At 45.4% G+C, this 14199-nt stretch overlaps 1 protein-coding gene and 1 non-coding gene across 3 annotated transcripts in view; both read left to right on the top strand.

Moving 5' to 3' along the window:
• Window positions 1–14199, top strand: part of UBASH3A (ubiquitin associated and SH3 domain containing A) — an 82837-nt gene that overhangs the window by 24179 nt on the left and 44459 nt on the right. For both annotated transcript variants that reach the window (XM_004384811.2, XM_023739092.1), the window contains 3 exons: window positions 2724–2922; window positions 8495–8664; window positions 10173–10381. In XM_004384811.2, the coding sequence (XP_004384868.1) occupies window positions 2724–2922; window positions 8495–8664; window positions 10173–10381 (578 nt within the window). The remainder of the gene's footprint in view (window positions 1–2723; window positions 2923–8494; window positions 8665–10172; window positions 10382–14199) is intronic.
• Window positions 9343–9413, top strand: TRNAA-UGC (transfer RNA alanine (anticodon UGC)). Its single transcript has one exon. It is a non-coding gene; the product is annotated as a tRNA-Ala (tRNA).

The following is a 14199-nucleotide window of genomic DNA, read 5'->3' as shown; positions in this document are numbered from 1 at the left end:
ATGCACACACAGACACAGAGGGACACACATGCACACACAGAGACACACACATACACACAGAGAGACACATGGACACGGACACACATGCACACACATACCCACATGCACACACACATACACACAAGGACACATGCACACACAGACAGACACACACAGACAGACACACCCATACACACAGGGACATGTATGCACACACAGAGACACACATGCACACAGAGATGCACACACATACACACAAGGACATGTATGCACACACAGAGACACACATGCACACAGAGATACACACACATACACAGAAGGACACATATGCACAGACACATACACACTAGGACACGCATGCATGCACAGAGACACACATGCACACAGAGATACACACACATACACAGAAGGACACATATGCACAGACACATACACACTAGGACACGCATGCATGCACAGAGACACACATGCACACAGAGATACACACACATACACAGAAGGACACATATGCACACACACACATACACACAGAGACATACACGTACAGAGACACACAGAGACATATACATACAGAGACACACCTACACACAAGGACACGCATGCACATACAGAGACACATGGCACATGGACACACGTGCACACGTGTACACACACACGTACACGCAGAGACATGTACACACATACCACATGCACAGACACATGGAGACACACACCCAGATACACAGAGAGACACGCACAGACATATGCTAATACAGACACACACACACACAAATACGGTCCCCCAACTCCCTTCTTTTGTGGTAACTGCCTCCCCCACCAGCCCCGTCTTAGTTAGCTGAGGGCCTCTTTCTGGGAAAAGAGTGTAATAGAGATTCACTTTACATCTTTGATACTGTACAATGAAAATGTCAGCCACCAGGTAGTGCTGGCGATTACACCTACGCTCATAATATGACTCTGTGCTGGCAAATGACACATCAGAGACCAAAAGTACAGTGTGGATGGATTCGTGAGCAGAGAGTCACTCAGGCTGCGCTGTGTGTTGAGCACCAGCCGTGCACATGCGTTTTCCTAGGCACCCCGGGACTACAAAGATGAGACAGGCCAGGAAGAACATAGGGAGCCCCTGGGCTAGAGGGGAGATGAGACTGTACAGTAAACGCCATCCTGTGGCTTTGTACTTCAGAGACGGAGAGGCGCTGCGGGCAATTCAGAGGAGAGCCACATGACTGGGAAGAGAAAGGCTGGGCCCGTTGCCTGCTGCGGGAGGTGTGTCTGGGTTTTCACCAGAGTTGAGGAAGGCTTTCAAAGCCCAGGAGTGGCCTGGGCATGGGAGGTGGTCGCCCCTCCAGCTGAAGACAGGAGTGGGAGAGGGGAGTGGGGATCAGGTGGGCGAGGCATGCTGGGCCAGTCCCTGGGCCTGGGAGGTCTGGCTGAGAAGATGAGACTGAATTCTTAGACTCAGAGCAAGCTCCTGCTGCTTGGGGCAAAGGTGGCACACGAGGACCCCGTCAGGAAGCATGATGAATCAGAGGGTGCGAGGTGCAGTGAGAGAGCAGGGGGACAGTCAGAGTCTGGGCTGGTTCACGGTTGTCTGAGAACAGATACCATGGCAGAGGGAAAGGTGTGGAGATGTATCTGGGGACACACCCATGAAGGATAAAAGAGGAAAAGGAAGGAAGGGGCAGGGAGAGCTCAGACGGCAACGTGGGTCTGATACCCGTGAAAGGAGACGGGGAGGAAAGAGGACAGGCGGGGGCGTCCCAGCCTGCAGAACATTCCGGCTGCATTAGAAGGGTGCCACATCATCGGGGAACAACAGCCTGCCTTTGCTGCGCCGCCTGCTTGGTCTCTGAGCCCCGCAGTCAGGCTGGGGGTGTCTGCTGACTACAGTCCTCACTGTAGGCTCTGAGCAGGCACCTCCGTGGCAGTCACAGAGTCTACTGGAAACTTCCAGAAGGCGAATAATGAAATTCGAAGCAGAGCTATAGGCCAATGGAATAGAGAAGGGAAATTAACTCAAGATGTGAGGCAGGGTTGAATTAGCATAATTTGGAGGAAGAGGATGTAGTTAAAGCGGCAAGGGGGTTTCCAATGTGAACACTTAAAGGATATTCTACTCAGGAAACAATTTTATCTGAATTGTCTAAGTAACTGAGTACCAGGAATAGAACAAATCCACAACCCCAAATACCCAAGTACTAGATGTAGTCATCTACCACCCATCTGTCAGTGTGTACTACTGTGGTGGCTTCTAGGTTGCTGGGATGCCAGAAGCTACGTCACCGGTACTTCAAATACCAGCAGGGTCACCTATGGTGGATAAGTTTCATCGGAGCTTCCAGACTAAGACAGACTAGGAAGAAAGGCCTGGCTATCTACTTCTGAAAATTAGCCAATGAAAACCCTTTGGATCATAAGAGAATATTATTGGATAGAGTGTTGGAAGATGAGCCCCCTAGGTTGGAAGGCACTCAAAATAGACAGTGGCCACAACCATGGACTGGAGCACATTAACAATCGTGAACATGGTGCAAACCTGGGCAACATTTCATTTTGTTGTACATGGGGTCACCAGGAGTCAGCGCCAACTCGACATCAACTAACAACAGAGATAGTTATAGAAAAATTCTAGCATTTTGAACAGGAAAGAGTCTCACTTGGGTTGCTCTATAATTTGTATTTATTAAATAAATACATGATTTCCTACCCAGAGATGAGAAAGCACCTTCTCTGTCTCTTAGTGTGAAGACCATAAAGTGGAATGTCTATACGAGGCTCTAAAGAGAGCTGGGGACCGGATCCTGGGCTCCTTCCCCTCCGTGATTCCTCTGGTTCTCCACTCCTCCGTCAGCTACCTCGGCTTCTTCATCCATGACAGCTCCGCAGACATCATCCGGGAGTTCGCCATGTCATTTGCCACCGAAGCGTCTGTCTTAGCAGGTAGGCAGTCCCCGCCAAGTGCACCCTCATGGATCAGCTAACGGGTGAGTGATTCCTTTGGGGCTAGTCTCACCCAACTTCAATGCAGTGAGTGGATTCCGGAAGCAAAGGGTCCAGGCTACTCTTTAAGGCTGCTAGGGCTGGACAACTGGTGACTTCCTCACTCTTCAGCCAGTTACTTGGACATGCCTTAACCTGAGGCTGAATAATGTAACTACATCCTCCTCAATGAGCCACTTCAAACGAGCCATGTCTTCCAAAATGTAAGCGAATAAAAAGTTTCTGAGAACCAACAGGGTCTTTTCTTTAAGTGAGAATGGCCTTCTTCTATTGATGTGGTTTTTCAAAAACGCTTAGCTATATTCCAGCTGCCTGGGAAACTGTCACAGAGGGGTGTTCCACGCATCAAGCATGAGTGTTTGTGTGGATACATGGAAATGGGGAGGGTTACATGCAGGTGTGCATGCAGAGGGGTCAGCACCTCCCCCAACCCCATACCCAATGGACATCTCTCCCCACGAGGTCAGCACTATGTGTGAAACATGACTCTTAAGTTGATTTGGAGTCCCCGGCTGGTGCAAACAGTTAACATGCTTGACTGCTAACTGAAAGATTGGCGGTTCGAGTTCACCCTGAGGTCCCTCTGAAGAAAGGCCTGGCAATCTACTTCCAAAAACTAAGTCATTGAAACCCCTCTGGAGCACAGTTCTACTCTGACACACAAGGGGTCACCATGAGTTGAAATTGACTTAAGGACAACCGGTTTTTTAAGTAGGTTTATTTTAATATTGGAGGGTACGAGCTTAGTCTTCTCACCTTAATTTCTTGGGGGAAAGGCTGTTGTCTTAGTCATCGAGTGCTGCTCTAACAGAAGTACCACACGTGGATGGCTTTAACAAAGAGAAGTTTATTCTCTCACAGTCTACTAGGTTACAAATCCAAATTCAGAGTGTCAGCTCCAGGGGAACACTTTGTTGGCTCTGGAGGAAGGTCTATGTTATCAATCTTCCCTTGGTCTGGGAGCTTCTTTGCGCAGGAACCTCAGATCCAAAGGACATGCTCTGCTCCCGGCACTGCTTTCCTGGTGGTATGAGGTCCCCATGTCTCTCTGCTCGCTTCTCTCTTTTATATCTTAAAAGAGATTGGCTTAAGACACTATCCAATCTTGTAGACCTCATCAGTATAGCTGCCACTAATCCATCTTATTACATCATAGTGGTAGAGTTTACAACACATAAGGAAATCACATTAGATTACAAAATGGTACACAATCCTACAATACTGGGAATCATGACCCAGCCAAATTGATACACATATTTTTGGGGGACACAATTCAATCCATGACAGCTATCTATACTCACTGTGAGAATCCACAAAATTCCTTTTCTCCAGGCACCAGCCCTAGTCCGGAGGCCAAGGCTACATGTGAGTTTAGTGGAAATAATTCTGGACTTGACATCGGAAGATCCAGGTTTGACTTTATCTTGGTCTCTATTAGTTGCTCTTATTGTTGTTAGGTGCCACTGAGTCGATTCTGACTCAAAGCGACCCTATGTACAACAGAACAAAACACTGCCCGGTCCAGGGCCATCCTCACAGTCGCGATGCTTGCGCCCATTGTTGCCCTTGATCAAGTCCTCTCTCCTCCCTCAGTTTTTTTTCTTTATCTACAAATGGTGTGAGATCTCGCTCTTCAATAAACCGTGCAGCCTTTTTGGGGGGCCAGCCCACTATGGTCCCTGCATACAGACAGTGCTCAATAATGTTATGATTTGCTGAGTCCGACTTGAAGGAGCCGTGGCCACCCTGGTCAGAAGTCCTCTCCCTGCCCTGCCAGTGTTTAGTCTGTCCCAGTCCTCAGACAGTGCACTTGGATTTCCACTTGGAGGCTGGCTCAGTGGGTCTGGGTGTCTGTGTGGATTATATTTTCTGGATATCTTAGCCTCCTAGAGCTGCTATAACAAAAATAACACAAGTGGGTGGCTTTAAAGAACAGAAATCTATTTTCTCACAGTTCAGGAGGCCAGAAGTCCAAATTTAGGGCTTGGCTGTAGGAGAAGGTGCTTCTTTGTGTATTTCAGCTTCTAGGAGCAGCCAGCAGTTCTTGGCATTCCTGGGCTGGTAGATGCATCTGTCGTGTGTGTCTGTCTTCACCTGGTATCTTCTCCCTGTGTCTAGTCTGCTCTTTTTCTAACTCAGAAAGGATTAGATTTAGGACCCCCTGTACTCAGGTATGACCTCATTAACATAACACAGAAAATCTTACTCTCAAACAGGATCACATCCACCGGTACAGGGACCATGATTTTACTACATATTTTTGGGGAACACAATTCAATCCATAACGTTGGATAACTCTAGAATTACCACATCTCTGTGTGGCATGTGGCTGAGTCTCCCCTGTGTAAATATGAGTTTAAGTGATCACTGTTTAATGCCCTCGCCTCTGAAAGGGCAGAGCAGCCACAGCATATCACTTACTCTTCACGCCCCTCCTCCCCTCGGTGGGTATTATGGGCCCCATTTTACAGATGGGGAGAATGAGGTTGTGAAGGACAAAGGTCACCTAACCAGTCAGTGGTGGAACTAGATCTGAACCTGGTTTTGTCTTGTCCACACTGCCTGGGTTTCATGATGACTGGCCCCGCTTCCTGAAAGAGCTGGATTTGACCTCACGTCTGTTCCCCAACCTTGAGTGGGTTCTGCCCTGCTCCCGCCTCCCACCTGTGCCCCTGGCCTGACCCTGAGGGGCTACGATGGTCCTGCCCTCAGTGACAGTGGCGAGACTCAGCTCTGGGAGTGTCCCTCTTAGGACGAGTGTGTAAGGCCCTCTGACCATGCTGGCCCTCCCCATTGAAACACACAGGGGAATGGAACCTTGTAGAGAAGAAGACAAAGCCCATTCAAAAGTCAGCATGACTCAGTCACAGTTCCAACGACAACCCCTACGGGTCTTTCCCAGGCCATGCTGACTCACACGGCGAGCGTGTCCCTGCCCCCATTTGTAAGGAAAGGAATTTCCCACCACCTACACACTCTGTACTTCAGCTTACACTCCACCCCACCCCACCCCAGCACTTCAGCGCTTGCTTAGAGGCCTGGACTTTCTCTAGGTTGCTACTAAAGGTGTGTGTGGAGGACTGAAGAGCCCCGTGGGGCCTCCAAGACTGGGCGCCTCAAGACTGGGCCCCCCAGGTATGCTTGCACCATCCTTGGCGTTTCCTAAGAACAGAAGAGATCCTTTGTGTCTGTTTTGTAAGTAACTTACCCAAGAGTGAGGTGACAGGGAGCTAGTATTGATTGAGAGAATACTCAAGATGACAAAGTAATGGATTAATCTGTCTTGGCAGTCCCAGCAGGCAGTGGTCAGTAGCTGCATGTCACTGCTGGGGAAACTGAGGTTGAGTTGGGTCAAGATGTTCATCCAGGTGACCTAGCCAAACTGGGCAGAACCAGGTCTAAAGCCAGGTCTACCTGATACCAAAGTCTGCGCTGTTTCCATAAAAACACCACCTCCCAGAACATAGAATACTTTGTGCCCGGCTGAAATCAGACCCCGCCACTCAGGTGACGCCCTCGGCCCTGCTCACTGTTTCCAGAGGCACTGCATAGGGCCAGCAGGAAGCTGGGGAGGTGGTGACAGAGGCCACCCAGGAGTACGGGCTAACCACTTGAAGGACTTCCCCACTGACCAGAGTGAGCCACATGTTAGAGATGCTTTACTTTCTACAGCGTTCAGTTGCTTCTAGAGTTTTCTTCCTGAGACGCTAAAATTGAACAAAACACCATTAAACTGGAGCGCGAGCCTATGACTCCAGGCTGCTGAGTAATTTCCACACTCTAGAGAATGAAGGGGGAAGCTGTGTAGCAGGCTGGGGGGTGCAGGCTTTGCACATTTAAGTCATTTGTTTGAGCAAATAACTTGCAAATTGGTGGACCCCAAAGACACTAACAGTGATTAAGTGCTATGGCTGCTAACCAAAAGGTCGGCAGTTAGAATCCACCAGACGCTCCTTGGAAACCCTATGGGGCAGTTCTACTCTGTCCTGTAGGGGTGCTAGGAGTCAGAATCGACTTGACGGCAACGGGATTTTTTAAGACACTAAACCCACATCTCTACACCCTCCTCTTCCCCACTTCCTCATAAACCTGTAGGTCTTTAACCATCTCCTTTTATAAGGTGGGAGACCCTGGGTGACCCAAACGGTTAAAGCACTCAGCTGCTAACCAAAAGGTTGGAAGTTCATGTCCACCTGGAAGTGCCTTGGAAGAAAGGCCTGGTGATCTACCTCTGAAAAATCAGCCATTGAAAACCCCATGGAGCACAGCTCTACTCTGACACACATGGGGTTGCCATGAGTCAGGGTCGACTCAATGGCAAATGGTTTTATAGTTCTCCTGGACCGGTTAATAAGCTTTTAAATATTAAGATTAACAAGAGGCTACCACCACTGACTGCTCTGACCGGGATAACAACAGAGGGTCCCGGACAGACCTGGAGAAAAATGTAGAACAAAATTCTAACACAAAAAAAGACCAGACTTATTGGCCTGACAGAGACTGGAGAAACCCTGAAAGTATGGCCCTCGGACACCCTTTTAGCTCAGTACTGAAGTCACTCCCGAGGTTCACCCTTTAGCCAAAGATTAGACAGCCCCATAAAACAAAACGAGACTAATGGGGCACCACAGCCCAAGGACAAGGACAAGAAGGCAGGAGGGGACAGGAAAGCTGGTAATAGGGCACCCAAGGTTGAGAAGGGAGAGTGTTGACATGTCGTGGGGTTGTTAACCATTGTCATAAAACAACATGTGTACTGCTAATGAGAAACTATTTGTTCTGTAAACCTTCATCTAAAGTACAATTAAAAAAAAAAAAAAGATTAACAAGGGGAAGGACCACCAGAGGTCATTTTGTTGTTGAAGAACTGAGGGCTAGTTTTGCTGTATCTTGACCATGGTGGCTCAGCACTTAGTTACACAACCAGGAGTAGAATCAAGTTGTTTGACTCTTCCTGTACCAGAGTGGCTTTGCCAAAAGGTTAGGGAAGTCAGACAATGTATGCCCAAACATAAGGGGAGGTTTGATCCTAAAAGTAGTCCCTGGGGTTAATACACTCAGCTGATAACCATTAGAGGTTAGAGGCGTGAATCTACCCAGAAGTGCCTGGGAAGAAAGGCCTGGCGATCTACTTCCGGAAAATCAGCTACTGAAAACTCTGTAGAGCAAAGTTCTACCCTGACACACGTGGGGTCACTGTGTGTCAAATCGATTCGACGGCAACTGATTTTAAAGACCTTAAACCCACTTCTCTTCTCCCTGCTCTTTCCTACTTTCTTGTAGAATCTGCAGGTCTTTAACCATCTCTTTTTATCGGGTGAACTCTGTGAGAAAGGCCACCAAGTCCAGGGCCACATCCTTGCCGGAGACCAGGGAGTGCAGTGCAGTGGAGGGAGTGGGTAGAGGCCCAGGCACCGAGTATAACGTTGTTTCTGCTACTGATCCCAGATGGGCAGCCGTGACCATTTAGGTGAGGGTGCTCTGGCCTCCATGTGTTCTTCTGATCTAACAGACTGCACCGTGAAACCCTGCACCAAGCAGCTCCACCTGACTCTGGCCCACAAGTTCTACCCACACCACCAGAGGACGCTGGAGCAGCTGGCCAGAGCCATCCCCCTGAGCCCCGGCTGCCAGTGGACGGCCACCCTGTACTCCCGAGACATGCGCTTCGTACACTACCAGGTGAGTGACCTCGCCCGGGGGCCTCAGCCAGAGAACACCTGGGTCAGTGCAATTGGGTTGGATCCTCTCCAAGGAAACCACATGAATGACCCTCACCTGACAGAGTAGTTATCTCTGGGGGCTGTCTGCTGGCGTGTTTTTGTAGCAGACAGAACGACTATTCCTTCTCTAAAATTGTTTGCTTTCTTGTGCAATTTGGAACAGGTATTCTTTTATACGTATTCTTTCATGTAAATGTCCCTGGGTGGTACAAACAGTTTGCACTCAACTAATAACCTAAGGAGCCCTGGTGGTGCAGCAGCTAAGAGCTTGGCTGCTAACCAAAAGGCCAGCAGTTCGAATCTACCAGCCGCTCCTTGGAAACCCTAAGGGGCAGTTCTACTCTGTCCTCTAAGGTCACAATGAGTCGGAATCAACTCGACGGCAACAGGTTTGTTTTTTTTGTGTTTTTGGGGGGTTTTACTAACCTAAAGGTTGGCAGCTTGAATTCACTTTGTGGTTTTTATATCTACCAAAATTTATTATTTAATCTATCCAAAGAATTCTATATTTTGTTATATTCCATGTCATATGTTATTAGACAAAGACTTAGACCTTTTTTTGGAGGCATAGAACATATCAGGGGATCCTGAAAGCAAGAAGCTAAATGTAAGTAAGGCTCATATTGCTGTCATGGGAGCATTGGTGGTTCAGTGGTAGAATTCTCACCTTGCATATGGGAGACCTGGGTTCAATACCCAGCCAAGGCATCTCATGCACACTCACCACCTGTCTATCAGTGGAGGTTTGTGTGTTGCTATGATGCTTGTCTTAGTTAGCTAGTGCTGCTATAACAGAAATACCACGTGTGGGTGGCTTTAACAAACAGATGTTTATTTTCTCACAGTTTAGTAGGCTAGAAGTCCGAATTCAGGGTGCCGGCTGTGAGGGACGACTTTCTCTTTCTGCCAGCTCTGGAGGAAGGTCCTTGTCTCTTTTGAGCTTCTGCTCCTGGGCAATCTTCATGTGACTTGGCATCTCTCTTCCCCTATCTCTGCTTCCTCAATAGCTTGTTTAATCTCTTTTATGTCTCAGAAGAGATTGACTCAAAGCACATCCTACGCTAATCCTTTCTCATTAACATAACAAAGACAACTCATTCCCAAATGGGATTATAACCACAGGCATAGAGGTTAGGATTTCCAACAGATATTTTTGAGGGACACAGTTAAGTCCATAACAATGCTGAAAGTGTTTCAGTGGAGTTTCCAGACAAAGACAGAGTAGGAAGAAAGGCCTGGTGACCTACTTCTAAAAAATCAGCCAGTGAAAACCCTATGGAGTACACAGTCTGATCTACAACTGGTCATGGGACTGGCACTGGACTGGGCAGCATTTCATTTCGTTGTGCATTGGGGCTGCCATGAGTCAAAGGACGACTCGGTGTCAGTCAACAACAATGACAATTGCTGTCATTTCCCAGCACAAATCCTTGCCTGGGACATGAAAAGACTCTTCCTCTTTTCTAGACCTTGAAGGCCACATTCCAGTATAAACCCCAGAACACGGATGAGCTGAATCTAAGCCCTGGTGACTACATCTTTGTGGACCCAACTCAGCAGAAGGAAGCCAGTGAAGGCTGGGTGATCGGGATCTCACGGTGGACGGGCTGCCGGGGCTTCCTACCTGAGAACTACACAGAGCGAGCCAATGAGTCTGACACCTGGGTGAAGCACAGGTGAGTGCCACCTCTAGCACCTGCCCACACACCTCTTTCTGACTTAGAATCCAAGATCGTCCAACTGAAACAGTGGTTGAAGTATTTGTGTGCTTGTAAAGTGTTTGATCATTAGTAAAATTTATACTCTCCTTGGTGGCAAAATCATCCCTACAGGTTTATATCCAGGCTATATCTTGGATGGTTTATGATTTTCTGCTGATTCATTCAGAAATCATAAACTATTCCATTTTACTCTTCTGAGATAATAATCCCAAAAGGATTTTAAAATACTACTTCCTTATTATGAACATAATAAATTATGATCATATGTCCTAAGATTGGGTTTGCTTATTCTTCAACAATGGCATGATCAATGTATAGACTGTAAAGTCCTAAGGTATGTGTATCGGTTTTCTGTTGCTGTGTAACAAATTACGACAAACTTAACAGCCGAAAACAAATACGTGTATTATCTCATAGTTTCTGTAGGTCAGGAAGTCCAGACAGAGCATAGCTGGGTCCTCTGCTCAGGATCTCACAAGGCTGCAGTTAAGGTGTCAGTTGGGCTGTGATCTCATCTGAGGCTCAGGTCCTCTTCCAAGCGCACATGACTGTTGGCAGAATTAATTTCCTGGAAGCTGTAGACTCATGGTGGCTTACTTATTCAAGTCACCTGGAGGAGCTTTTACTCTTAGCATCTTTAGCATCATCTGGAGAGGCTGAGAATTTTCCAAAGCATTAAGTCCTGGGGCATTTTTTGCTTAACAGTTCTTCTCTCGATTTATCTTTCTCTTCTCACATTTTATTGTAAACAATAAGAAGAAACCAAGTGATACGTCCATCACTTCGCTTGGAAATATCCTTAGCTATATAACTAACTTCATTGCTTGTAAGTTCTGCTTTTCACAGACAATTTCACTAAGCTTTTTGCCACTACATAACAAGAATCTTCCTTCCTGCAGTTTTCTATAACATGTATCTCACTCCCTTCTCAGCCCTAGTGGGTGACACCTTTAATGTCTATATATCTACCAGCAGTCTGTTCAAGGTAATTTAGGTTTTCCTTATTACACTTTTCAACATTCTTTTGGCTTCTGCCCACTTCCTGGTTCCAAAGCCACTCTCACATTTCAAATATCTGTTATGGCTGCATCCCACTCCTGACACCAAATTCAATATCATTAAATGTTTAACTAGAGAAGCAGAACCAGTAATATGTTTATACATATATACATGGATTTATTACAAGAAATTTATTTCATATACATGAAATTTATTGCAATTGTTGGGGCTAGCTAAGCAAGGAAGACAGTCAGGAAAGGAAGATCACAAGCATGCCAGAAATCCATGGGCACGAGCTGAAGCCTGTTGTCCACAGGTGAAAATCAGGTAGATGATGCTGGGGTCTGGGAGAGCAATTGCAGACACAGGTGTATTTGGAGTCTGTAAGCTCAGGGAAGTCCTAAGCTCTCTTTTAAAGTCCTTCCAACTGAATAAGTAAGATCCATCTAGGATAACCTCCCTTTTGATTAAAGTCAACTGATTAGGGACTTTAATCACATCTACAAAATCTCTTCACAGAAGCACCTAGATTACCATTTGATGAAGGCATGTGTGTTGAATAAAATGACTGCTGCCTTCCTTTAATCTTTCAGCTCTGTGAAAATATCCCTTGTAGCCCACTCTAATCAGGCACTTGCTAGAAAGAGAAATCTGGGACTGTAGTTCAGCCTAGCTGACACATCACAACACCATTGCAAGGGTTAAGGTTGTTCTGTTGGGAGGTGTTTTTTTTCACTCTCTTCTCCCAGGTTTCAATTAAAAGAGTGGAAGGTAACATGTGGAGGAAGGCTGTACTGCTTCATATGTGTGCTTGATAGTGTGGAGCTCATGGCACAATGTTTCGATAAGACAGATTGTTGGAAGAACTGAATGAGAGTGGGAGGAACAGGGGAATAAAGAACATAGAAATACCCTCAGTTGTGGTTCAGGGCATCCTGTCACCTATACAGGTGTGTGGCTGATGAACAGAGGCTGGAAAAGCACTGATACAGCCCATCTCTTGCCTCCAGGGAGAAATGCTTTAAAACTATTTCACTATTTCACTTACTTTCTTAATTCTGTCTTAAAAATCTCTGCAGCTTCCCTGTTTGTTTTTCCTACAAATAAGTAAATCATTAAGTCAAACGCAGATGTATTAACAATCTATTCAATCTACACATTTTCAGATCTAGATTGGACATTTGCTGTGGAGAAATATTTTCCAGTATCTATACAGCCAGGGGACTTTTTCCTGTACCCCTTTCTGTTGAAGTTGATATACAAGGCAAAACTATGAAACTTATACCATTTTATTTGAATAGTTATTGGAAACTACTTTACATTGTCGGAATTGAATCTATGCAAAACTAATAGGACTAGCATTTTGGGTAAATTAAGAAATAATATATTTTGAAGAGCTGACATAAATGATTATTTATTGATCATTTTACCCAAACCAAAACAAACAAACAGTACCTAGCAGAAGTTTTTAGGACAAATGGCTAAATTCTACAAGAAATAGTGATTAAAAATTGTAAATATTTTCTGGAAATATTTTTTTTAAAAAAGAGATCAGATGACCACAACTGGTTTCTTTAGGTAAATATTATGTTCTTTCCTACTAGTCTGCTAATACACTGAAGCTTGCATAACAAACGAAGGGCAGCATTTGTGCCATTGGGCTTCCCAACCAAACATAATGGCAGTGCAGTACACAAGAGAGGATTCCAGCCAGAGTCCAACGCTCTGGTCTCTGCAAACAGTGTTATGTTCCATATTATCTTAACTTGAGGCCATTTAGCTTCTTACCCTAATTAATAAGCCCTGAGTGTTGTAAAATATAAATGGAGGAATAAAATGCAGTAGTAGTCACATGGTTTTATTTAATGATGTATTGATGTATTCAGTATACTTCATTCAAAACAATTTTAAGGCAGCTTAAGAGATGTATAGTAACTTTAAACACTAGCATTGCCCAGCTCTGCTCCACACGTTGCCATTATTAACTCATTTAATCCCTACAGTAGCCCATGCGATAGACACTATTATTGTCCCGTTTTACAGTGGATGAAACTGAGGCACACAGAGAGAAAACAATATAGCTAGTGAGAAGAGGAAGCAGGATTCAAACCCCATCCTAATCCATAGCTCGTGTTTTTAATCATTACTTAAACCACCTATAAAAGATACAATTAGATTAAAAATAAGTGGCTGAATACATTGTCGTACATCCATAAAACAGAATACTTACATCTGTAAAATAATCATGGGGAAGTATTTTACATGCTGATATGAAAAAATATCCAAGATATACTGTTAAATGACAAAGATAAATTGCAAAATAGTGTGTATAGTATATACTATTTGTGGGAAAGGGGGAAGTAACACAGATTTGTATGTACATAAATATGCATGATAGGCATTTATATACGTATATATGCCTTTAAAAATCGCTGGAAGGGGAAATCTCTAGAAATCCCTAACAGTGGTTACCTCTGGGGGTAGGAACTTGGTGCTTAGGACAGGAATGGAAGGGAGAATCTTCATTCTCTGTCACTTCGTAACTTTTTTTTTGAACCATGCAAATGCATTACTAATTCAAAATATAAATTAATCCATTTTAAAGAAAATAATATGAAAAAATTGGTTCAAAGGGAGAATAAAGGCAAGAAGACAAAATCAAGACTGAGGTTTGTACCCACAGTGCAGGCAGGCTGTGAGAGCCCTGGTTTCAAGCCTTCCCACTTCCAAGGCAAAAAGGGACACACGTTCAATACAACAGTTCACAGGAATCC

The sequence above is a fragment of the Trichechus manatus genome, unplaced genomic scaffold (genome assembly GCF_000243295.1).
Source record: "Trichechus manatus latirostris isolate Lorelei unplaced genomic scaffold, TriManLat1.0 scaffold00128, whole genome shotgun sequence".
Lineage (NCBI taxonomy): Eukaryota > Metazoa > Chordata > Mammalia > Sirenia > Trichechidae > Trichechus > Trichechus manatus.
This window is presented reverse-complemented; position numbering and strand designations above follow the sequence as displayed.